Source organism: Coenobita brevimanus, chromosome 71, assembly GCF_032717465.1.
Source record: "Coenobita brevimanus isolate Jiangsu-jjx chromosome 71, ASM3271746v2, whole genome shotgun sequence".
In the NCBI taxonomy this organism is placed as follows: Eukaryota; Metazoa; Arthropoda; class Malacostraca; order Decapoda; family Coenobitidae; genus Coenobita; species Coenobita brevimanus.
Window position 1 is genome coordinate 51,589,152 of NC_137024.1, and position 24,577 is coordinate 51,613,728.

Consider the following 24,577-nt stretch of genomic DNA (forward strand, 5'->3'; position numbering starts at 1 on the left):
TTTTTTTTGGAGAGTATTGGATATGAAAGTGTATTTAAGGAAATAGAAGTGAAGGAAACTAGGGGGGATGGTTGTGAAAGATCAGAAGTTGAGGAAGTGGTACGGACAGAGAGTAGGAGAGAAGAGGGTATTAAAAACGTCAAAAATAATTTGAAGGTGATATATACTAATGTTGATGGTTTCATATCGACAAGGATCGAAATTAATGATTTCTTGAGAGAACATGAACCTGATGTCATGTGCTTTGTAGAGACCAAATTAAGAGAAGATATTGATGTTCATATGGGAGATGGTAAATACAAACTATGGAGAAAAGACAGAAAAGAAAAAAAGGGAGGAGGAGTGATGATAGCAGTGAAGAACAACATAAATGTAGATACTGTGGAAATGGGAGAAGGCAGGGCTGAAGTGATATATATGAAATTAGAAACTGAAGAGAATGTTAAGAGAGATATGGCGGTAGTGTATGTTCCCCCAAAGACGAGAGCATGGAAGGATGATGAATACCATGAGATGTTGTCAGATATGGCTAGCTACTTGCAAAAAATAATTGAGAAAAGCAATAATATAATTTTGGTGGGTGACTTTAATTGTAAAGAGGTGAACTGGGAGGAATGGTACTCGGGAGGCGGCGAGGATTCGTGGGGCACTATGTTATTAAATATAATAATGAATAATGTGATGACGCAATGGGTCAAAGAAGAGACACGGTTTCGAGGTGAGGACACACCAGCAAGGTTGGATTTACTGTTCACCAAAGAACCCGATGTAATAGAATCATTAGAATATCTCTGTCCTTTGGGAAAAAGTGATCACGTGGTCATTGAGTTCCAGATGGTAATAGGAAACGTCGAGCCAAGAGACGAGCTTCATAGACAGGGAAGATACAACTTTGGCAAAGCAAATTTTACAGGATTGAGAAACTTTTTTGAAAATGCGGATTGGAGAAAATTCAGAGAAACAAGAGAGATACAGAGGAAGTGGGATATCTTTCTAGACCTCTATAATTTGGGAGTGGAAAAATTTGTACCAAGAGTAAGAGGGAAAGAAAACAGGAAAAAGGAGTGGTTTAATAGAAGATGTATGATAGCAAAAAAAGGAGAGAGATAAGGCATGGAACAATTGGAGAACGAGAGGTAACGACAGAACAAAGGAAGAATATAAAAGAACAAGAAATGAATACACAAGAATACGTAGAGAAGAAGAAAGGAACTTTGAAAAAGGTATACTTGACAAATGCAAGGATGAACCCAAACTGTTTTATAGATTTGTTAATGGCAAACTGAAACAAAAGGAAGGAATCACCAAGCTGAAAGTAGAAGGAGAGGTCTTTAAGGATGCGGCAATGCAAGCAGAAATAATGAACAAACGTTTCCAGTCAGTTTTCACTAAAGAAAAGGAGCTTGTGGAAGGGGAGGGAGTGATTAGAAATGTTCCAGTGATGAAAGATATAAAAGTGGAGGTACAGGAAGTGTATAAATTACTGGAAACTCAAGATGTAAGGAAAGCCCCAGGACCTGATGGAATTTCTAATTGGGTATTGAAGGAATGCAGAGAACAACTGGCGGATAAAATTCACAGCTTAATTTTATGCTCACTGGAAGAGGGGAAAGTGCCAAAAGAATGGAAGAGGGCAAATGTGGTACCAATTTACAAGGGAGGAAACAGGGAAGAACCCCTGAATTATAGACCAGTGTCTCTAACCAGCATGGTCGCAAAATTGTGTGAGAGAATCCTGAAAGACAGATGGATAAGATATCTGGAAGAGATGAATATTTTGGCTGAATGTCAGTTTGGATTCAGAAGTGGAAGGTCATGTGTTTCTGACTTGTTGAGCTTTTACTCAAGAGCGATTGATGTGGTACAGGAGAGAGATGGTTGGGTGGATTGTGTGTACTTAGACTTAGAGAAGGCCTTTGACAAGGTACCTCATAAGAGACTAATGTGGAAACTAGAATATATAGGAGGACTGAAGGGGAAACTTCTGGAATGGATGAGAGACTTTTTGAGAGACAGACAAATGAGGACAGTAATAAAGGAAAAGATGTCTGGATGGAGGGAAGTAACAAGTGGAGTCCCTCAAGGCTCAGTGTTGGCGCCAGTAATGTTCCTGATTTACGTAAATGATATGGTAGATGGAGTGAACAGTTATGCAAGTCCATTTGCTGATGATGTAAAGATCTTGAGGAAGATAGAGGCTGAGGAGGATTGTAAAATACTGCAGGAGGATTTGGATAGGATACACAATTGGAGCCGGACATGGGAAATGAAATTTAATGTAAAGAAATGTAAAATATTGGAAATGGGTAAAAGTACCAGGAGACCATCACTGAATTATTTTTTGGGTAATGAATTAATCACAAAAAGGAGAGAAGAGAAAGATTTGGGAGTGCTGGTCCAAGATAGTTTGTCACCAGAAAAGCACATTAACAAGATAGTTGGAGAGACTTATAAGCTCTTGACTAACATAAGAGTAGCATTTCATTATATGGATGAGGAAATGATGAAAAAATTGATAGTGGCCATGATCCGCCCCAGGTTAGAATATGCAGCGGTAGTGTGGTCCCCACACAAAAAGAAAGATATAAACAAGATTGAGAGAATACAAAGAACAGCAACCAAGATGGTCCCCAGTCTGACAGATCTGTCATACAGAGAGAGGCTGAAAAAACTGGATTTGCCTTCGTTAGAGGAAAGGAGAAAGCAGGGAGACATGATTGCGGTGTTCAGGACCATGGTGGGAGTAGATAAAATTGACAAAGAGGATCTGTTTGTATGGGATAAGAGAGCAACAAGAGGACATGGAATGAAATTGAAAAAGTCAAGCTGCTTGAAGGATATCAAGAAATATAGCTTTCCTTACAGAAGTATAGACTTATGGAATAGCCTGGACAAAGAGATCGTCCAGTCTAAAAACTTAAACGAGTTTAAAGTTAAATTCGACTTATCGAGAAACAGCGACGGAAACCCACGAGCATAGTACATTCCGTGTATATCACAATTGTTTATATTAGGTAAATACTTAAATATTTGGAACGACTTAGACAAAGATGTGGTGCATGAGAAAAACATTCATGTGTGTAAAGGTAGACTTGATAAATGTGGATATGGAGACAGGACAACACGAGCATTGCTCAATTCCTGTATACTACAAATAGGTAAATACATACAGTCAGCTCAGGTAATTCACAGTTATTTTAGTCTTAATACCTACTGTGACTTAGAAATTCCATGAATTTTAAATAACATAACTTATAGGGAAAATTATTTGTGAGTCTAACCTCTCAGCAAACTTGTCCCCTGCCACCATACTTACACCCAACTAGTCAACAGTGAACACTAACACCTTTCAAAACAATATGGAATGCATGTATTTAATGCAAATGAACAATATTGTAAGGTTCTTGCCTGACTCCGACTGATGACAATACAGTACCGATACTTAAATTGACGGGGAAGGGGGAGGGGTACCAAGGCTTGAGCACAGTATGGCCTTTCAGCACAAGGTGAGTGTGGTAGGAGCAGGGACAACAGGGTGGACTAATGCACCCACTTGCCACTAAGCGTGGGTGGGAAGTGCTGTGATTGGCTTGTCATGCTTCAATGTGATTGACTTCTGGCCGCGACTAACTTAAACAATGCCACAGCCTGGAAAACTCCTTGGAAATGAGTCACTTGCCACCGTGGCTATCAAATTGAGCAAACTGGTTATCACGACATAAGCAGTAACGGTTTGGTTGGCAAAGTACTGTGAATTAGAAAACCATGACTAGCAAACCCACAATACGGTATATGAGAGTTAACTGTGTATGAGAGGGATATGCCCCTGCCTTATAGGTATCAAGAAGAAAATTATAACACATGAACCAGTGGTTTATACAATAATGCAAAGCTGAAAAATTAGGTCTGACTGATGAGTGATCCATTTCACATGGTACAGATAATAATTACTCATACTTAGGTGTTTTCAGACACTTGTTGTGAATCCTACCCGTACATAAAAATATAAGATTATATACCATTATTGTGGTGATGATGATGATGATGATGATGATGATGGCTGCAGTTTCATAACATACTGTATTATTTTTGCCCCTGGTGATACCCCTGTGTGATGTCAGTTGGGGGTTAATATACAGCTGGGGAACTCTGGCCTGACTAAGCTGGTGGTGTTTTCACCCTTCTACCGCATCCTCAACGAAGCACCGTATGACCTGGAGGTGATTGAAGTTGGGGTGCCTCAAGCAGAGTGGTTTACTGTTTTATCCGGTAAGTTACTCAACGTAGATCCGAATATACGGTCCCGGCACTTCTTTTACATATTTGTCATGGAAGTAACTTCAGTACTATAATATCATTTACTGTTCAGTAGATCCTCATTTTGCAATGTATAGGTTGCACCATTATTGATTAATGTCAAATTTTCCATCACATCAGATGTACAGAAAAATGTGCTATTTGCTTCAAAAGTCATTATATAAAAATGTAAAACACTCATGTGTGATATCATGTGGCTCTCCGGACCCACCAGCAAATTTCTTATGTCCCTCACACTCATTTTGTTCCTTCTATGGGTTGATGTGACCTTTTTATGCGATTTCATTGTGTTATAAATAAATGATGGAAGTTTGAGAAAAGTAGTAGCAGTAAAACTGTTTTATGTGGGAAACATCACATGAAATACTCTACTGTATGTACTATCAGTATATGTGAATATTTGTGCTCGCTGAGGTTCAGCTTTGAATGTAGGTTGACGTGCTACATGAAAGTTGTGCTGGCTGCCTCTTATTTACACAGGAAAAATGGTATGATACTGTACCTAGTAGTAAACTACTTACCAGTGTTGTATTTTCCTATTTGTATTTACATATTTGCAGTATACAGGAATTGAGCAAAGCTCATTTTGCCCCATCTCCATACCTACATTTATCTAGTCTAATTTTAAACACATGAATGTTTTTTGTCTACACCACCTCTTCGTCTGAGTCATTCCAAATACTTATGCTTCTGTTCAGTAAACTGAACCTTTTAAGATCATTAAGACATTTACTTTTCCTCAACTTGAAATCATGACCTCTTGTTCCTCCATCATCCAATGCAAAAAGATCCTTTCTATCCACTCCAATGCTCTTACATTTATAAACTTCGTGATCAAGTCACCTCTTTCACTTTTCTCACCCAGTATTAGTAACACCAGTTTTTCCAATCTCTCCTTGTAGATCAGTTCCCTTAAGCATGGTATCATCCTTGTTGCCTTCCGTTGAACCCTCTCCAGTTTATCAATATGCTTCTTCAAATGAAGTGACCATACCACAGCCACATACTCTAGTCATGGTCTTACGGTATCATGGTCACTATCATCTCCCTCAGCATTTCCTCGTCCATATAATTAAAAGCCACTTTCATGTTGGTCAGTGATCCATAAGTGCCTCCAGTGATTCTGTTCATATGCTTTTCTGGTGACAAATCCTGAATAATCACTCACAAATCCTTCTCATCTTTTCTTTTACTAATTATCTCATCGCGCATTCTAAATGTCCAGTGCGGTCTTTTTTCGCTCATGCCCATTTCTAATACGTGACACTTACGTGACACTTCATGGCATTAAAATCTATTTTACAAGTCTGACTCCAGCTGTGGAGTTTGTCCAAGTCCTCTTGCATTTTTTATACAACTGTCAGTATATTTAACATGTTTCATGATTTAGCATCATCTGCGAACATATGTAACTATTCAAACATTCTGAGAAATCATTTATATGTTCCAGAAACATTACCGGGGCTAAGACAGAGCCCTGGGGTACTCCATTGGTCACATTTCTCCATTGTGAAACCTTGTCTCTTATAACTGTTCTAATCTGCCCTCCTATCAGATAATCTTCCATCCACCTTAATAGTTTCCCATGCACTCCTCCAAAGGTCTTCAACTTACACAGCAGTCTCTTATAGGACACCCTGTCAAATGCTTCCTTGAGGTCAAGATAGACACAATCTGCCCATCCCTTTCTCTCTCTTTTATGACAGCTATTACCCTACTGTAGAAACTTAATAAGTTAGTGACACATGATCATCTAAATTCTTTATCCATCTTTTTCTGTTAATTTTCTCACATGTTTTACAAACAGCACTAGTAAGTGATACAGGTTTACAATTGAGTGTATCTTCCTTATCTCCTCCCTTGATGATTGGCACAATATTTGCTCTTTTCCAGTCTTTAGGTAACTGTCCATTTTGTAGAGAGCTCTTTTTGATGGCATAAACAGGCCACACTAACTGGTCAGCATATTCCATTTAGTAACACATGATCTTCCTTCCCTAAAACCAAATTGTCTTCGTGTTATCACTTCATTTTCTTCTAAATTCTGTATCCATCTTTTTCTGTTAATTTTCTCACATATTTTACAAACAACACTAGTAAGTGGTACAGGTTTACAATTGAGTGGATCTTCCTTATCTCCTCCCTTGATGATTGGCACAATATTTGCTCTTTTCCAGTCTTTAGGTAACTGTCCAATTTGTAGTGAGCTCCTTATGATGGCATAAACAGGCCACATTAACTGGTCAGCATATTCCTTTTAGTAACACATGATCTTCCTTCCCTAAAACCAAATTGTCTTTGTGTTATAACTTCATTTTCTTCTAAATTCTTTATCCATCCTTTTGATTTTCTCATAAGTGGTTGGGGAATGGCTGGGAGAAGAAGAGATGAGAAGAGGGAGGAAGAGATCAGTAGGGCGGAAGTAGTGGAAGCGATGAAGAAGATTAAGTTGGGAAAGGCCCCAGGAATTGATGGAGTGTGTGGTGAAATGCTTAGGTATGGGGGTGAGAGTGTTGTGGAGTGGATATGGAAGTTGTGTAGATTGGCTTGGGAAGAAGGAAGGGTTCCAGAGGACTGGAAATCGGGTATAATTGTTCCTTTATACAAAGGAAAAGGAGAGAGAGAAGTATGTGGTAACCATAGGGGTATTTGCCTACTTAGTGTGACTGGTAAAATATATGGTAGAATACTCATTGATAGGGTTAGGCATATGACAGAGGAGCTAGTTGGAGAAGAACAAGGGGGATTTAGGAAGGGAAAAGGGTGTGTAGATCAGATATTTGTTCTAAGATGTTTGGTGGAGAAGTATCTAGAGAAGGGAAGGAAAGTGTATGCTGCCTTCATGGACTTGGAGAAAGCTTATGACGGAATAGATAGGCAAGGTATGTGGAAGGTATTAAGAATATATGGAGTGGAGGGGAAATTGTTGAGTGCTGTGAAGAGTATGTACGAGGGAGCTAGGGCTACGGTGCGAGTGGATGGTGAGCTGAGTGAGTTCTTTTATCTCAGTGTGGGACTGAAACAGGGTTGTGTGATGTCTCCATGGCTGTTTAATAAATACATGGATGGGGTTGTAAAGGAGGTGCAGGGTAGGGCAGTGGATGTGGGGGTGGCTCTAATGAATGAGGGTGAGATTTGGAAGATTCCGGTCTTGCTGTTTGCTGATGATACAGTATTGTTGAGTGAAGATGAATGGGAGTTGCAAGGTTTGGTGAATGAATTTGGGACAGTGTGTAGGAGGAGGAATCTGAAAGTTAATGTAAACAAAAGTAAAGTTATGGTGTTTGAGAGGAATGAAGTCACAGAGTGTGCAGTGAGGTTGGATGGTGAGGATATGGAGAATGTGAGTGCATTCAAGTACTTGGGTAGTGTGATGAGTAAGGATGGAACTTTGGGGGATGAAGTGCGTGAAAGAGTACAGCAGGAAAGGAAGGTCGTTGGTACACTGAAAGCAGTGATGAGAAATAGGGAGGTGAGTATGGAAGTTACGAAGTCACTGCATGATAGTATTGTGATCCCTACCCTGACGTATGGAAGCGAGGCATGGACCTTGCAAGAGGGGAACAAGTCAAGAGTGAGAGCAGTGGAAATGAGTTACATGAGAGGAGCATGTGGAGTGACGTGGAGGGACAGGTTGACGAATGAAGAAGTGAAGGAACGCTGTGGGGTGGATGTGGATGTGGTTGAGAAGATTAGGAGAAATACACTGAGGTGGATTGGACATGTGAAGAGAATGGAGAATGAAAGACTGACTAAGAGGGTGTATGTAGGTGAGGTGGAGGGAGGGCGAGGGAGAAGTAGACCGAGGATGAGGTGGAGGGATGGAGTTGAGAGGTATATGAGGGAGGGAGGGGTGAGTTGGGGGGAGGGTAGTCAAATTGTGGGTGACGGAGAGACTTGGAGGCATTTTGTCTGCGGCCACCCTTTGCGGGATTAGGGCATTGGGCTATAGATAGATAGATTTTACAAACGACACTAGTAAGTGATACAGGTCTATAACTGAGTGGTTTTTCCCTATCTCCTCCCTTGAAGATTGGCACAATATTTGCTCTTTTCCAGTCTTTAGGTAACGGTCCATTTTGTAGAGAGCTCCTGATGATGACATAAACAGGCCACACTAACTGGTCAGCACATTCCTTCAGGATCAATCCAGCCACATCATCTGGCCCCATTGCTTTCCTCACATCTAAGTCCCTCATCAGTTGTAACACTTCATTCATGTCAACTATAATATCTGCCATTCCCATCATCCTGGGTTCCATTTCAGGTTCCCTAAATTCTTCTTCCAACACACAGTCTGACTGCAGTTTGTTGTTCATGATTGCACACAGCTCTTCTTCTCTTTCGTAAGTTTCTTCTCCATCCTTCAATCGTATTATGCTGTCCTTAACTTTCATTTTACCTTTTACAAACCTATAATGTAGTTTGGCCACTTTTTTACATTTAATTACAATATCTTTTTTGTATTTCCTTTCTGCCTCTCTCTGCACCCTCATGTATTCATTGCTTATCTGCTTGTACACCTCCCAAGCCCTTTCACTATACCTTCTTCTCACTGTATTCCATGCTCTTTTTCTTGACTCATGTGCCATTCTACATCTGTTGTTAAACTACCAGTATTCTTTCTTCATTTCCATTGCTCTGGAGAATTTTGGGACATATATACTAACTCTTATTTTATATACTTCTATTAAAAACTCGTATTTCTCATCAACATTTGTGATCACATTCATTTTATTCCAGTCTACATTTTGGAAAAAGCTCCTCAGGGTTTAAAAGTCTGCCTTCTCATAATTGTATCTATTTTCTCTGTGTTTTTCATTTCTTTCTCCTTCCCTTACTCCCACCACTTCATCTCAGTAACCAGATGATCACTTTTACCAAAGGGGCATTGGTAGGCTATGTTCCTCACATCATTTAGGTCCTTTGTGAATACTAAGTCGAGCCTTGATGGTTCATCATCTCTTATTCTTGTATTTTCTTTGATTAATTTGGTTAACAAGTTTTCCATCACCAATTCCATCAGTATATTTCCCCATGCTTCCTCATTGTTCCCAGCATCCTCACTTTCCCAATCAACTTCTCGGCAGTTAAAATCTCTCGAGTATTATTTTATTTCTTCATTGACATCTTTAGTTTAATAATGGATTCTCTTAATAAGTGTTCATAATCTTCTTTTGTCCATGCCATGGTCTGGGGGGGGCATATAAAATACTGTTACATTTGTTTCTTCATAACAGTCTTCTATTTCCATTCCCAGAAGTTCAGCCATGGTATTTTCAACTTCTGTATTTTTTTTCTTCAGTCAGTATGGGTTAAAATCATCACACCTCCCCAAACTTGCTTTATCTATCCTTCCACCAATATTATAATTGTTCCATGCAAATAATTTTGTATCGACATCTCAGGGCAATTTAGTCTCCACCAAGCATACAATATCAGGTTTCTTTTCATTTATATAGTCTCCAGTTTCCCTTTTCTTATATATTAACCCATGTATATTAGTATACATGATACAGTACTTAGATTTCCTGCCCTGGTTTTATCTTTACTCATTCTTCTCTTTTTTGTATTCATAACCATCCCCCTTGTTTCCTTCGCTTTTAGTTCTTCACATACCACTTCCTTATTTTCATATCCATCTAACTATCTATCTATCTATTGCCAGACGCCCTAATCCCGTTCTGGGTGGCCACAAACAAATCGCCTCCACGTCACCCTGTCCCCCGCCATTTCACTGCCCCGCTCCCAAATCACACCCCCTTCTCTCATATACGTCTCCACCCCATCCCTCCATCTCATCCTTGGCCTCCCCCTTCCTCTTCCCCCCTCCACCTCACTCACATACACTCTCTTCGTCAGTCTTTCACCCTCCATCCTCTCCACGTGGCCAAACCACCTCAGTGTATTCCTCCTAACGCTTCCTATCACATCCACATCCACACCACAACGTTCCTTTATATCCTCATTTGTCAGCCTGTCTCTCTATGTGACTCCACAGGCTCCTCTTAAATAACTCATTTCCACTGCTCTCACTCTTGACTTGTGTCCTTCCAGCAACGTCCAAGCTTCACTTCCATACGTTAGAGTTGGTATCACAGTACTGTCATGTAGTAACTTTTTCACTTCCATGCTCACTTCCCTGTTTCTTATCACTGCTTTCAAAGAACCAGCAACCTTTCTTCCCTGCTGTACCCTTTCAAGCACTTCACCCTGCAAACCTCCATCCTTACTCATCACACTACCCAAGTACTTAAACATACATTTTCCAATTCCTCACCATCCAACCTCGCTGTACATTCACTGACTTCACCTTTCTCAAAGACCATCACTTTACTCTTCCCTGCATTCACCTGTAGATTCCGTTTCTTACACACTCACCCAAACTCATCCACCAAGCCTTGCAGCTCTCCTTTGTCTTCACTCAACAACACAGTATCATCTGCAAACAACAGTACAGGGAGTTTCCAAACACTACCCTCTCTCACAAGGGCCACTCCAACATCCACAACCCTACCTTGTACCTCTTTTATTACCCCATCCATGTACAGATTGAACTGCCATGGAGACATGACACATCCCTGTTTCAACTCAACCTTCAAAGATAAAAATTCACTCAGTTCACCATCCACACGCACTGCAGCCTTAGCACCATCATACATACTCTTCACAGCATTCACCAACTTCCCATCTACTCCATATATTCTTAATACTTTCCACAATCCTTGTCTATCCACCCTGTCATATGCTTTCTCCAAATCCATGAAAGCTTCATACAACTTCTTTCCCTTCTCTAGAAACTTTTCCCCTAAAGACCTAAGAATGAATATCTGGTCTACACAACCTCTTCCCTCCCTAAAGCCTCCCTGTTCTTCTCCAACTAATTCATCTGTTCTTTCTCTAACTCTGTCAGTAAGTATCCTACTATATACTTTTCCTGTTATACTAAGAAGACAAATGCCCCTATGATTACCACACACTTCTTTTTCCCCTTTTCCTTTGTACAAGGGAATAATTATACCTGACTTCAAATCCTCCAGGACTCTACCTTCCTCCCAGGCCAATCTGCACATTTTCCACATTCATTCTACTACTATCTCTCCCCCATGCTTCAGCATATCACCACACACTACATCAATTCCTGGGGCTTTCCCCAACTTAGCTTTCTTCATTGCTTCCACAACTTCTATCCTACTGATTTCCATCACTCTCCCCCCAAATTTTTTTTTACATTTTTCCTCTGTCCTCCTGTCATTTATATCCAAGGGTTGGTTTGGGGTTTATTGCTCACTTAAATGCCAGTCAGGGATGAGTAAGCCTGGTCACACATTTTAAATGTCAGGACCAACTTGCCTAGACCCAGGCTCCTACACTCCTCATGGGGCAACGTAGGATTGGACGATGGATGGATTGACTTCTTCCTTCAAAGATTTTAAAACTTCTCTCTTTTCTTCATTCAGATCTTTTCCTACTACATTATTTTCCATTCCTGCCACTTTACTTAGTTTCCAGGTCACTTTAAGTATATCGTTTACTACACTTTCTGATGACAACAACTGTCATTGGTCTTGCTTCCCCATCCTTATACAGCCCTATCTTCCTTACTGACTAAGTTTCTTTTTCCCATTTGCTTCCTTCAGGATCGATCTTGCCCAATATTTTTCTCACTTGATTCGAGTCTCTCTTGAGTCCCACAGATCTAACCTTTTCTTCCTCCTCCCAGTTTCCAGATATTAGCACACGTCTGTTCCTTTGTACAGTTTCTCTCACTATTTTCTGTTTTTTCTTCAATATTTTCACAACATTTTCTTCCATTTTTTCTTTTTCATTTCCCTTTCCTCCTGAATGATTTCCCTTAAGCTGACCACTTCTTTCTGTTCTTCTTCCACATGTGCCCAATTTGCCTTTTGTTCTTCTAACACACTACTCACCTTCTCCGTTTTGTTACTGCATTCTTTTAATTTTCTCCTTAATTCGATATTTTCTCGTTTCAAATCCTTGATCTCCTGGTTTGCCGACTCACTGGCCTGTATCAGACTCTGTGTTTGGTATTCTCAGGCATGTTTCTTGATACCAGATCCTCCACATTCTTTTCTAGTTCACTGATTCTCATAATCAACATTTTAACCAAATCCAGCATACTTGTTTCACCATGAAATCCTGGAAATTCAGGTCCCTCAATTTTTACATTGTCGGCCATGTTTGATGGTTGGTTACAGTACTGACAGCTGTTACAAAGATTCCATTGAACATTCATGGATGCTCAGATATTTGACAATAGCTCTTTAACTTCTTGGCTGACTATTTTCACACACAATATTCTGTGTATTTACCTAATTGTATTTACCTAACTGTGATATACAGGAAATGAGCTACGCTCGTGGGGTCCCGTCTCTGTTTCTCAGTAAGTCAGATTTAGCTGGATCTCTTTGTCCAGGCCATTCCACAGGTCTATACATCTATGAGGAAAACCATATTTCTTGATATCCTTCAAGCAGCTTGGTTTCTTGAGTTTCATTCTGTGTCCTCTTGTTACTCTCTTATCCCATACAAACAGATCTTCTTTGTCAATTTTATCTACTCCCACCATGGTCCTGAACACTGCAATCATGTTGCCTCTCTTTCTTCTAAGGAAGGCAAATCGAGCTTTTCCAGCCTCTCTCTGTATGACAGATCTGCCAGACTGGGGACAATTTTGGTTGCTGTTCTTTGTATTCTCTCAATCTTATTTATATCTTTATTTTTGTGTGGGGACCACACTACCACTGCATATTCTAACCTGGGGCGAATCATGGCCACTATCAATTTTTTCATCATCTCCTCATCCATGTATTGGAAAGCTACTCTTATATTAGTCAGGAGTTTATATGTCTTTCTAACTGCCTTGTTAATGTGTTTTTCAGGTGACAAACTTTCCTGGACCAGCAATCCCAAATCTTTCTCTTCTTTCGCTTTTGTGATTGGTTTGTTACTCATCAAATAATTCAGTGATGGCCTCCTGGTATTTTTACTCATTTCCAATATTTTACATTTCTTTACATTAAATTTCATTTCCCACATCCGGCTTCAATTGTGTATCCTATCCAGATCCTCCTGCTGCACTTTACAATCCTCCTCAACCTCTACCTTCCTCAAGATCTTTTCATCATCAGCAAACAAACTTGCATAACTGTTCACTCCATCTACTATATCATTTACGTAAATCAGGAACATTAGTGGCGCCAACACCGATCCCTGTGGGACGCCACTTGTTACTTCCCTCCATCCAGACATCCTATCCTTTACTACTGTCCTCATTTGTTTGTCTTTCAAAAAGTCTGTCATCCATTCCAGGAGGTTCCCCTTCAGTCCTCTTATATATTCTAGTTTCCACATTAGTCTCTTATGGGGTACCTTGTCGAAGGCCTTCTGCAAATCTAAATACGCACAATCCACCCAACCATCTCTCTCCTGTAGCACATTAATTGCTCTTGAGTAAAAACTCAACAGGTTGGAAGTACATGACCTTCCACTTCTGAATCCAAACTGGCTATCAGCCAAAATATTCATCTCTTCCAGATATTTTATCCATCTATCTTTCAGAATTCTTTCGCACAATTTTGTGACCATGCTGGTTAGGGACACTGGTCTATAAATCATGGGTTCTTCCCTGTTTCCTCGCTTATAAATTGGTACCACATTTGCCCTCTTCCATTCTTGAAGCACTTTCCCCTCTTCCAGAGAACACACAATTAAACTGTGAATCTTATCTGCCAGTTGTTCTCTGCATTCCTTCAGTACCCAATTAGAGATTCCATCTGGTCCTGGGGCTTTCCTTACACCTTGAGTTTCCAGTAATTTATACACTTCCTGTACTTCCACTTTTATATCTTTTATCACTACATTTCTAGTCACTCCCTCCCCTTCCACAAACTCACTTTCATTAGTGAAAACTGACTGGAAACGTTTGTTCATTATTTGAGCTTGCATTGCCGCATCTTTATAGACCTCTCCTTCTACTTTCAGTTTAGTGATTCCATCCATTTGTTTCAGTTTGCCATTGACAAATCTATAAAACAGTTTGGGTTCATCCTTACATTTGTCTATTACACCTTTTTCAAAATTCCTTTCTTCCTCTCTACATATTTTTGTGTAATCATTTCTAGTTCTTTTATATTCTTCCTTTGTTCTGTTATTACCTCTCTTTCTCCAATTGTTCCACGCCTTATCTCTCTCTTTTTTTGCTATCATACACCTTCTATTAAACCACTCCTTTTTTCTGTTTTCTTTCCCCCTTACTCTTGGCACAAATTTTTCCACTCCCAAATTATAGAAGCCTAGAAAAATATCCCACTTCCTCTGTATCTCTCTTGTTTCTCTGAATTTTCTCCAAACTGCATTTTCAAACAATTTTCTCAGTCCTGTAAAGTTTGCTTTCCCAAAGTTGTATCTTCCCTGCCTATAAAGCTCGTCTCTTGGCTCCACTTTCCCTGTTATCAACTGGGACTCAAAGACCACATGATCACTTTTTCCAATAGGACACAGATATTTCAAGGATTCAACTACATCGGGTTCTTTGGTAAACAATAAGTCTAGTCTTGCTGGTGTGTCCTCACCTCAGAACCGTGTCTCTTCTCTGACCCATTGCGTCATCACATTGTTCATTGTTATATTTAATAATGTAGTGCCCCATGAATCTTTGCTGCCTCCTGAGTCCCATTCCTCCCAGTTCACCTCTTTACAATTGAAGTCACCCATTAAGATTATATTGTTACTATTCTGAATCATTTTCCGTAAATAGCTAGCCATGTCTGACAACATTTCCTGATATTCATCACTCCATGCTCTTGTCTTAGGGGGAACATACACTAATGCTATATCTGTCTTGCTATTCTCTATCTATCTATCTATCTATTGCCAGACGCCTCAATCCCGTTTGAGGTGGCCACAAACAAATCGCCTCCAATTTGCCCTGTCCCCCGCCATTTCACTGCCCTGCTCCCAACTCACACCCCCCTCTCTCATATACCTCTCCACCCCATCCCTCCATCTCATCCTCGGCCTCCCCCTCCCTCTTCCCCCCTCCACCTCACTCACATACACTCTCTTCGTCAGTCTTTCACCCTCCATCCTCTCCACATGGCCAAACCACCTCAGTGTGTTCCTCATAATGCTTCCTATCACATCCACATCCACACCACAACGCTCCTTTATATCCATATTCGTCAGCCTGTCTCTCCATGTGACTCCACAGGCTCCTCTTAAATAACTCATTTCTACTGCTCTCACTCTTGACTTGTGTCCTTACAACAATGTCCAAGCTTCACTTCCATACATTAGAGTTGGTATCACAATACTGTCATGTAGTAACTTTTTCACTTCCATGCTCACTTCCCTGTTTCTTATCACTGCTTTCAAAGAACCAACAACCTTTCTTCCCTGCTGTACCCTTTCAAATACTTCACCCTCCAAACCTCCATCCTTACTCATCACACTACCCAGGTACTTAAACGTACTCACATTTTCCAATTCCTCACCATCCAACCTCGCTGTACATTCACTGACTTCACCTTTCTCAAAGACCATCACTTTACTCTTCCCTACATTCACCTTTAGATTCCATTTCTTACACACTCTCCCAAACTCATCCACTAAGCCTTGCAGCTCCCCTTCGTCATCACTCAACAACACAGTATCATCTGCAAACAACAGTACAGGGAGTTTCCAAACACTATCCTCTCTCACCAGGGCCACTCCAACATCCACTACCCTACCTTGTACCTCTTTTATTACCCCATCCATGTACAGATTGAACAACCATGGAGACATGACACATCCCTGTTTCAACCCAACTTTCAAAGAGAAAAATTCACTTAGTTCACCATCCACACGCACTGCAGCCTTCGCACCATCGTACATACTTTTCACAGCATTCAACAGCTTCCCAGTTTCTGATTTCATATTTATCACTTCAGCCCTGCCTTCCCCCCATTTCCACGGTACCTACAGTTGGCGCAATGGAAGTCTGGACCCTCTATTTCGCACCATATATTTGGTAGGGTCCAAGAAATATTGTAGGAAAATTCCTTCAGTCTGTGGATTTTTTTTTTGATGGCTTCTAGCAACTTTACAGGCTTAACACCACATGCTGTGAGTTTATGAGCTCAGTGCCTGCATGACTTTGGATGGAAAGCACGTCAGATTTTCTTGTCCTGCCTGGCCCTTGTTAATTTCAAAGCTCTTGTTTTCACACCCTCCTCTGCCTGAGTGAATCATTGGAAATGAGTCCCAAGCCACTAACTGATGTAGAAAAAGCCCGAATTTTAACTATGAGAGAGGAAAATGTAAAAATTAAGGAGAGGCTTCAGTGCAGCAGTACAGCTGGGAATCTTGAAGTCTTTCTGAAATTGATGCTGTATGGTTCTTTCAGACACATCTTTCAGCAATTCTCGGTACATATCTTTCAGTTGTTTAGCAGTCAAATGTGGGTCTTTAATCAGAGCTTGCTTCAGTAACCTGTCTGTAGTTGGTGATGTCTTCCTTTTAGGTCCTAGCCTGTCTTTATGTTGGGGAATTGTGTTTTTTGGCAGATGGCGGGCAGCAGCGAGGAGTGCCATAACGGTAGATTTTCCTCGCCCAGTTCCAATACAAATATCCTTAATATTTACATTTTCCTCTCTCATAGTTAAAATTTGAGCTTTTTCTACATCAGTTAGTGGCTTGGGACCAATCTCCAATGATTCACTAAGGCAAAGGAGGGTGTGAAAACGAGAGCTTTGAAATTAACAAGGGCCAGGCAGGACAAGAAAATATGACGTGCTTTCCCATCCAAAGTCAGGCAGGCACTGAGCTCATAAACTCAAAGCATGTGGTGTTAAGCCTGTAAAGTTGCTAGAAGCCACCAGAAAAAAAATCCACCGACTACAGGAATTTTCCTGCAATACTTCTTGGACCCTACCAAATATATGGTGCGAATTAGAGAGTACAGACTTCCATTGCGCCGACTGTACATTTATATTGTTCTTCACTGCTATCATCACTCTTCCTCCCGTTTTTTCCTCTTCTGTCTCTTCTCCACAGTTTGTATTTACCATCTCCCATATGAACATCAATATCTTCTCTTAATTTGGTCTCTACAAAGCACATAACATCAGGTTCATGTACCCTCAAAAAATCGTTGATTGCTAGCCTTGGCGATAATAAACCATCAACATGAGTACAGTATATGCCACCTTCCAGTTCATTTTGATGTTTTTTATACCCTTTTTTCTCCTTCTCTCTGCCGGTACCATTTCCTTAATTTATGATCCATGGCTTTCCAATAAAACACTGTCTTCTCTTCCTCCGTTCTCTTTTCGTTTTTTACCTTTGCTTCCTGTACTAACTCCTTTATCTTAGCTCTTTCTTCCTTATTTGCATCTCTCCTTATCCAAACATTTTTGAACCCTTCCTTGTCTGATTATTTCCATGTTCTACTGATAATTTCATTTACTGTTGCTTGGGACTTAAACTCTACCTTCGATGGCCTTTGCCCCTCTTTCCTCACACTTTCCTAACCTAAAAACCTCTTCAATCTCTTCTTGAGCTTCATGGTTTTCCTCCATGACTACTGATATTATTTCTTTAACCTTCCTCAGTTCTTCTCTTTCTCTTTCTGATCTTATTGTCATACTTTTTTCTTTAACTCCTGAAATTATTACACAGTTTTTCTTATCTGCTACATCTCTAACTAAAGATTCTCTACTTCTCAGTACCCTAACCACTTCCCTCTCCACTTTTTCCTTGCTTTGTTGTTCTATAATCTCTTTCAAATTTACATTTCCTTCTTTCTGAATTTTCTTCCACCCCTTATGTTGCTCCTTGATTTCTTTAATGTACTCGTCCTTTATTCATTGATTTGGATTCATACTCATCTAGTTTGTTTTTTATCCTGTCTCTTTCTTCTTTTAACCTCTTATTCTCCCTCTTAACCCCTACACCGCGGTCATGTTTTTCGCGCTTCAACCGACTTTTTACAAATATTTGCCAAAAATCAGTTGTTAGTCATAGAATATTATAATTATATGTGATAGTTTTTCAACAAACTCAACCCTAAATTCAGAAAATCATAATATTCGTGTACTTGATTTTGATTCCGCACAAATACCTTCTTTCATGATTCACACCAGATACGTACAAGCCATATTACGGAATCTATCAGCAGACAAAGCCACTGGTCCAGATGAAATTCCTTCAATTGTAATTAAAAATTGCTCCTCAGTGTTGGCTCCTGTATTAGCAAAATTTTTCCGCTTATGCATCCGTACCTCAATTTTTCCAGCCCATTGGAAAGAAGGAAATGTTCATCCTGTTCCTAAAAAGAAGGCAACTTCTGATCCATCAAACTATAGACCAATTGCAATAACTTCTGTTCTCGGTAAAGTTTTTGAGGCGGTGGCTGAATCGGTAGAGAGGCGGCCTGCAGTCCTGATGGACCCAGGTTCGAATCCCGACTGGGGCAGGGAACAGTTTAAGGATTTGAATTTCATAAAAAGCAGACTTTCCTGATCTACCAGATGACCTGCCGATATGTCATAAAAGAACCCTTGCTAATACCAATACACCAGTCCTGTATGAGACAGCCCTAGCTGTATTCAATATGGACGTTGGGTGTTAGCGCCGCAGTGGTGACATGTGGAGGTGTAGGAGGGCCTTGGGATAGGCTACTGCCCCCGAGATATAGGCCCTGAAGCCTTTGCCCAGAGTTGGACATAAAAAAAAAAAATCAAGCATCTAGAAATCAATAAATTGATCATTGATCGGCAGTATGGATTTAGACAGGAATGTTCAACTGTAGATATTCTTTGCCTTCTTACCCATCAGATTAACAAAACAATAGACCAACATGGTGAAACACACACATTAGCACTTGATATTTTAAAAGCATTTGACAGAGTATGGCACCAGGCCTTATTGTCTAAGATGTCACACTATGGCCTTTCATCACTGGTTCCTCTAATTTCTTCTTACCTTCATGGTAGAAAAATATGGTTCATGGTAAGTGGAATTTATTCTCAGTTTCATTCCATAAATTCTGGCGTACCTCAGGGATCAGTTTTGGCGCCAAGTGGAATTTATTCTCAGTTTCATTCCATAAATTCTGGCGTACCTCAGGGATCAGTTTTGGCGCCAACCCTTTTTCTAATTCATATAAATGACCTCCTGTCTGTCACGCACAACCTAATACACTCTTATGCTGATGACTCGACCCTTCATAGTTCTTTCACATTTAGTACCTCCTTTACACAATTTGATATTATAAATTCCTAAATAAACACAGCAATTTCTTTGAACCAGAACCTTTCTAAAATTAATCAATGGGGACAAAAAAATCTGGTCTCATTTAATGCTCAGAAAACTAAATACATTAGTTTCTCCAATAGAAATAATCCCTCAGTCTCTCACATAATTTTAAATGATGTCAGTATTCCCATATCCACTACAATTGATATCCTAGGTGTTACTCTAAACCCCAGCCTAAGCTGGACAGCTTATGTTAAATCCCTTGCTAAAAATGCTTCTAAAAAACTGGGACTTATGTACAGAGTTCGTGAGTTCTTCACTGACGAGCAGATGGCCACAGTATACAAAAGTCATGTGCGTTCTCAGATCGAATACTGTTCACCACTGTGGAGTGGATGTGGAGCGGTTGCATTGAGTCTGTTGGACAAAATTCAAAATAAAGCCATTAGATTAATCAATAATCCTGCCATATTGCAGGACCTTCCTCCATTATCAGTACGTCGAGATGTTGCTTCTTTAGCACTATTTTATCGATATTTTTACCGTAAGTGCTCTAACAAACTGGCTTCAATTGTGCCTCCCCTTTGTATTTTCTCCCGAAATACTCAGGCAGCTGGGAGCACCCATGAACTCACACTCTCTCCCCCACAATGCAGAACCTCTGCTTATCAAAATTCATTTATCCCCAGAACTACTACACTCTGAAATTCACTGCCTGGGAGTTGCTTCCCACATACATTGAATCCTCTCGATTTCAAATCCAATTGTTATAAGTATTTTATGAATGGAGGATGCCTTTAGGCACATGGACTTATTTTTTTTCCTTCATTTTTCCTTCCTCCATTCATTATAAAAAAAAAAAAAAAAAAAAAAAAAAAAAAAAAAAGGCACATATCTTCAGCTTTCTCCGGGGATGTTTGTTGAGCCTTCGTTGAGTGCCATAGGACTTGCGGAGACTTCTGAAGCTGGGTAACAAATTCTCCACTTTACACTTCTTGACACCCCGTAATATGATTACCACAGCCTGATATTATCACTAGAAACACTATTCTATGGTTTTCAAGTAGTTTGGGGAAAAAAAAAAAAAAAAAAAAAGTGAAAGCATTATTCATAAATACACTCACACTTTATATTCCTATTACTTTATTACACTTAAATATATATATACAGTATTTATCCATTAGTTTCCTTCAGTAATAGTAGTTTATTTTCACTCCAGGCAACTTTCTCGTTCAGTAAACTAGCATAGAGAGCAAAGCTTTGACTGTCATTACTCCAAGTATTTGTACTCATATTCTTATATTAGTAATTATTTACATTTCTATTTTATTTACACTATGTTATACACTGTCACTTCCAGTAAATAAGGGCTCCTTTCCCTTGGAGCCAGGATGAACTTGGGACACTGAAGCACTCGTAGTTTATCACCATTGCCTCCACTGGCTCATCACATGATTCACCAGAAAGATTGTAGTCACTGTCCATCATTATCATGGATAAATTAGCCAGTTCACACTCCACAGCAGAGTCATTTAGTCCTTTACCCCTTCCTACACGAGGTTTAGTAAGGGTAGAGGTCACAGGGCCCTCTAGAAGCGGCGGAAATGGAGGGGTGCAAGTGCTACGTGCTTTCATCTCAAGAAACAACATTGAACTAAATGACGAGGGGGATATGGGGCCGCCAAGGGTTGACAACGTCAGTGAGGTGACAGCTGCTAAATTATATGCTGTGAAATGATTGGCAGGAAATTAGGTAGTTCCAGGTGAATGTAAATATCACTTAGGCTTCTCCCTTCCTTTCTTATATATATTTTTATTATGAGAATAGATTATACGACATATTTCAAGGGGAAATTACCAGGGAAAATTAGCGAACAAGTGCACGTGGGGTGTTGCCAGGTGATAATTAGCCAACTCCGGATGTATGGCACTATCAGTTACCTTATTTTTTTTTTTTTGATATATATTATTTTGTATAAGAATAGGGCATAGGGCTTATTTCAATGGATGAAATCAGTGGAAAATTCTTTAGCGCAATGCGGCCTGGCAGGCGAGAGGAGAGGGTAATGTAGGGAAGGTAGGGAGAGGAGTCAAGAACAGGAATAAATAGCTAAATTGTCAACAATGAATGGGAGTACAGATGACATTAGCAGTGCTGACCATTGTTGGACACCGGCAGTACTGATAGATGATACAAGCCACCACTTGAAAGCCCGGAAGAATTCAAAATAGCACAGAATCACAAAAGTTACGCCCCGTGGTATGATCCATTGCGCCTGAGCGTCATGAAAGTGACGCCTTGCGGTTAAGGGGTTAAGCTGATTTATTTCATTAGAGGCTGATTCATTGCTAACTTTTAATTCGGTAACTTCTCTTTCTTGTTCGTCACTGCGTGTACTAATTTTTTCCAGTTTATTCCTTAAACTTTTGATCTCGTTTTCCTGCTCTATGGTCTGTTCCTGTAACTCTTTAATTACTGCCCATACCATTTTTATATCCTGGACATTCCTCTCCACTGTTTTCTCTACACCTGCTATTCTTGTTTAGTTCAACTTAATACTTCCATTTCCCACATCCTCTTCATAGAAGACCTCGAACTCTTTCTCGCCACTTGTAAACATTGCACCGTCCCTTTCCGCTATGATTCAACCATATGGAGACTTTCTATTTTCACTATATCTTGTTCTTTTTGTGAGCGAAACCGCGGTCTTTTTTACTACTGTCCAACGGGACCACCACTCACGCACTCATTAACATGATCACAAATAGGCTGATCTTTTCGTTGCTGATTTTGCGATTATTTCTCCACAATTCAGGAAGACCTCCGTCTCTGTCGGCGACCTGTGTGTGTGTTTACGTAGTTGTGATGTACAGGAAATGAGCTACTCTCGTGGGGTTCCATCTCCTTGTCTCAACAAGTCAGACTTTGCATTGATCGCATTAAAGTTTTTGGACTGGACAGTCTCTTTATCCAGGTTCTTCCACAGGTCAGTGCATCTATATGGGAAACTGTATTTCTTGATTATTTTCAGGCAACTTGGCTTTTTCAATTTCTTTCCCAGTCCTCTTGTTACTCTCTCATTCCATACAAACAGATTTTTTTTTTTAAATTTTGTCTACTCCCATCATAGCCATGAACTCTGCAATCATGTTGTCCCCCTCTCTTCTTTCTTCTAAGGAAGGCAGACTCAGCTTTTCTAGTACAGTATTTCCTTATATGATAGGCCTGTCAGGCTAGAGACCATCTTGATTGCTCTTTGTATTCTCTTGATCTTGTTTATATCTCTCTTTTTATATGGGGACCAAACCACTAGTGCATATTCCCATCTGGGGCAGACCATAGCCACTATCAATTTTTTCATCATCTTCTTGTCCATGTATTGAAATGCCACTTTTATGTTTGTCAAGAGCTTATATGTCTCTCTAACAATCTTGTTAATGTGTTTTTCAGGTGACTAATTATCTTGGACCAATGCTGCCAGGTCCATCTCTTCTTTTGCTTTAGTATTTGGTTCATTACCGATCAAATAATTAAGTGATTGTCTCTTGGTACTTTAACTCGTTTCCAGTATTTATTTATTTTTTTATTTTATTTTATTTTTTTTTTGCATTATACTGTGTTTTGTTTCCCATATCCGGCTTTAGCCATGAAACCTATCCAGATCATCCTGCTGCATTTTACAATCCTCTTCAACTTCTACTCTCCTTTAGATTTTTGCATCATATGCAAACAGACTTGCATAACTGTTCATTCCATCCACCATATTGTTTATAGAAATCAAGAATATTATGAGTTCTAGCACCGAGCCCTGCAGGACTGCTTGTTACTTCCGTCCACCCTGACACCCAGTTCATTATTAGTGTCCTCATCTGTCAGTCTCTCATGAAGTCTCTCATCCACTCCAAGAGGTTCCTCTTCAGTCTTCCTATATGCTCCAATTTCCACATTAGTTGCTTGTGAGGTACTTTGTCAAAGGCTTTCTCCAGATCTAAATACACACAGTCCACCCAATTATCTCTCCTGTAGCACATCAGTTACCCTTGAGTAGAAGCTTAGCAAATTAGAGACATGACCTCCCAGTTCTGAATCCATTATGACTTCCTGCCAATATGTCTATTTCCTCCAGATATTTTTTTTATCTGTCTTTTAGGATTCTCTTGCACAGTTTTGCAACCATCCTGGTCAGGAACGCTGGTCTGTAATTCAGGGGATCTTCCTTAATCCCATCCTTATAAATTGGTTCCGCATTGGCCCTCTTCCATTCCTGAAACACTTTCTCTTTTTCCAGAGAATGCACAATTAAACTGTGAATCTTATCCGTCAGTTGTTCTCTGCATTCCTTTAGTATCCAATCAGAGATTCCTTTAGGTCCCAGGGCTTTCTTTACATCATGAGTTTCCAGTAGTTAATACACTTCCTGCACATCCACTTTAACATCTTTTAATGCTACACTTTCAGTGACTCCCTCCCCCTCCACAAAGTCACTTTCTTTAGTGAAAACCGATTGAAAGCATTGGTTCATTAGTTCAACTTGCATTACCGCATATATATATCTTACCTTCTGCTTTCAGCTGATTATATATATATATATCTTACCTTCTGCTTTCAGCTGATTAATTCCTTCCTTTTTTTGCAATTTGCCACGAACAAACCTATAAAACAATTTTGGTTCTTCCGTACATTCGTCAATTATACCTTTTTCAAAACTTCTTTCTCCCTCCCTACCTATTCTTGCATATTCATTTCTAGTTCTTTTATATTCTGCCTTTCTTCTGTTGTTACCTCTTATTCCATTTTTTCCATGGCACATCCCTTTCTTTCTTTTTTTTTCTGTCATACACCTTTTGTTGAACCAGTCTTTTTTCCAGTTCTCTTTTCCATTTACTCCTGGTGCACACTTTTCCACACCCGAATTGTAAAAGCCTAGAAAGATATCCCACTTTTTCTGTGTCTCTCTTGTTTCTCTGAATTGTTTCCAATCTGCATTTTTTTAAAATT

At 39.9% G+C, this 24,577-nt stretch overlaps 1 protein-coding gene across 1 annotated transcript in view; it reads left to right on the plus strand.

The window, feature by feature from the left end:
• Vps13 (vacuolar protein sorting 13C) overlaps positions 1–24,577 on the plus strand; it is a 1,164,731-nt gene that overhangs the window by 889,300 nt on the left and 250,854 nt on the right. The window contains exon 59 of the mRNA XM_080277871.1: positions 4,122–4,269. Coding sequence (XP_080133997.1) covers positions 4,122–4,269 — 148 coding nt within the window. The remainder of the gene's footprint in view (positions 1–4,121; positions 4,270–24,577) is intronic.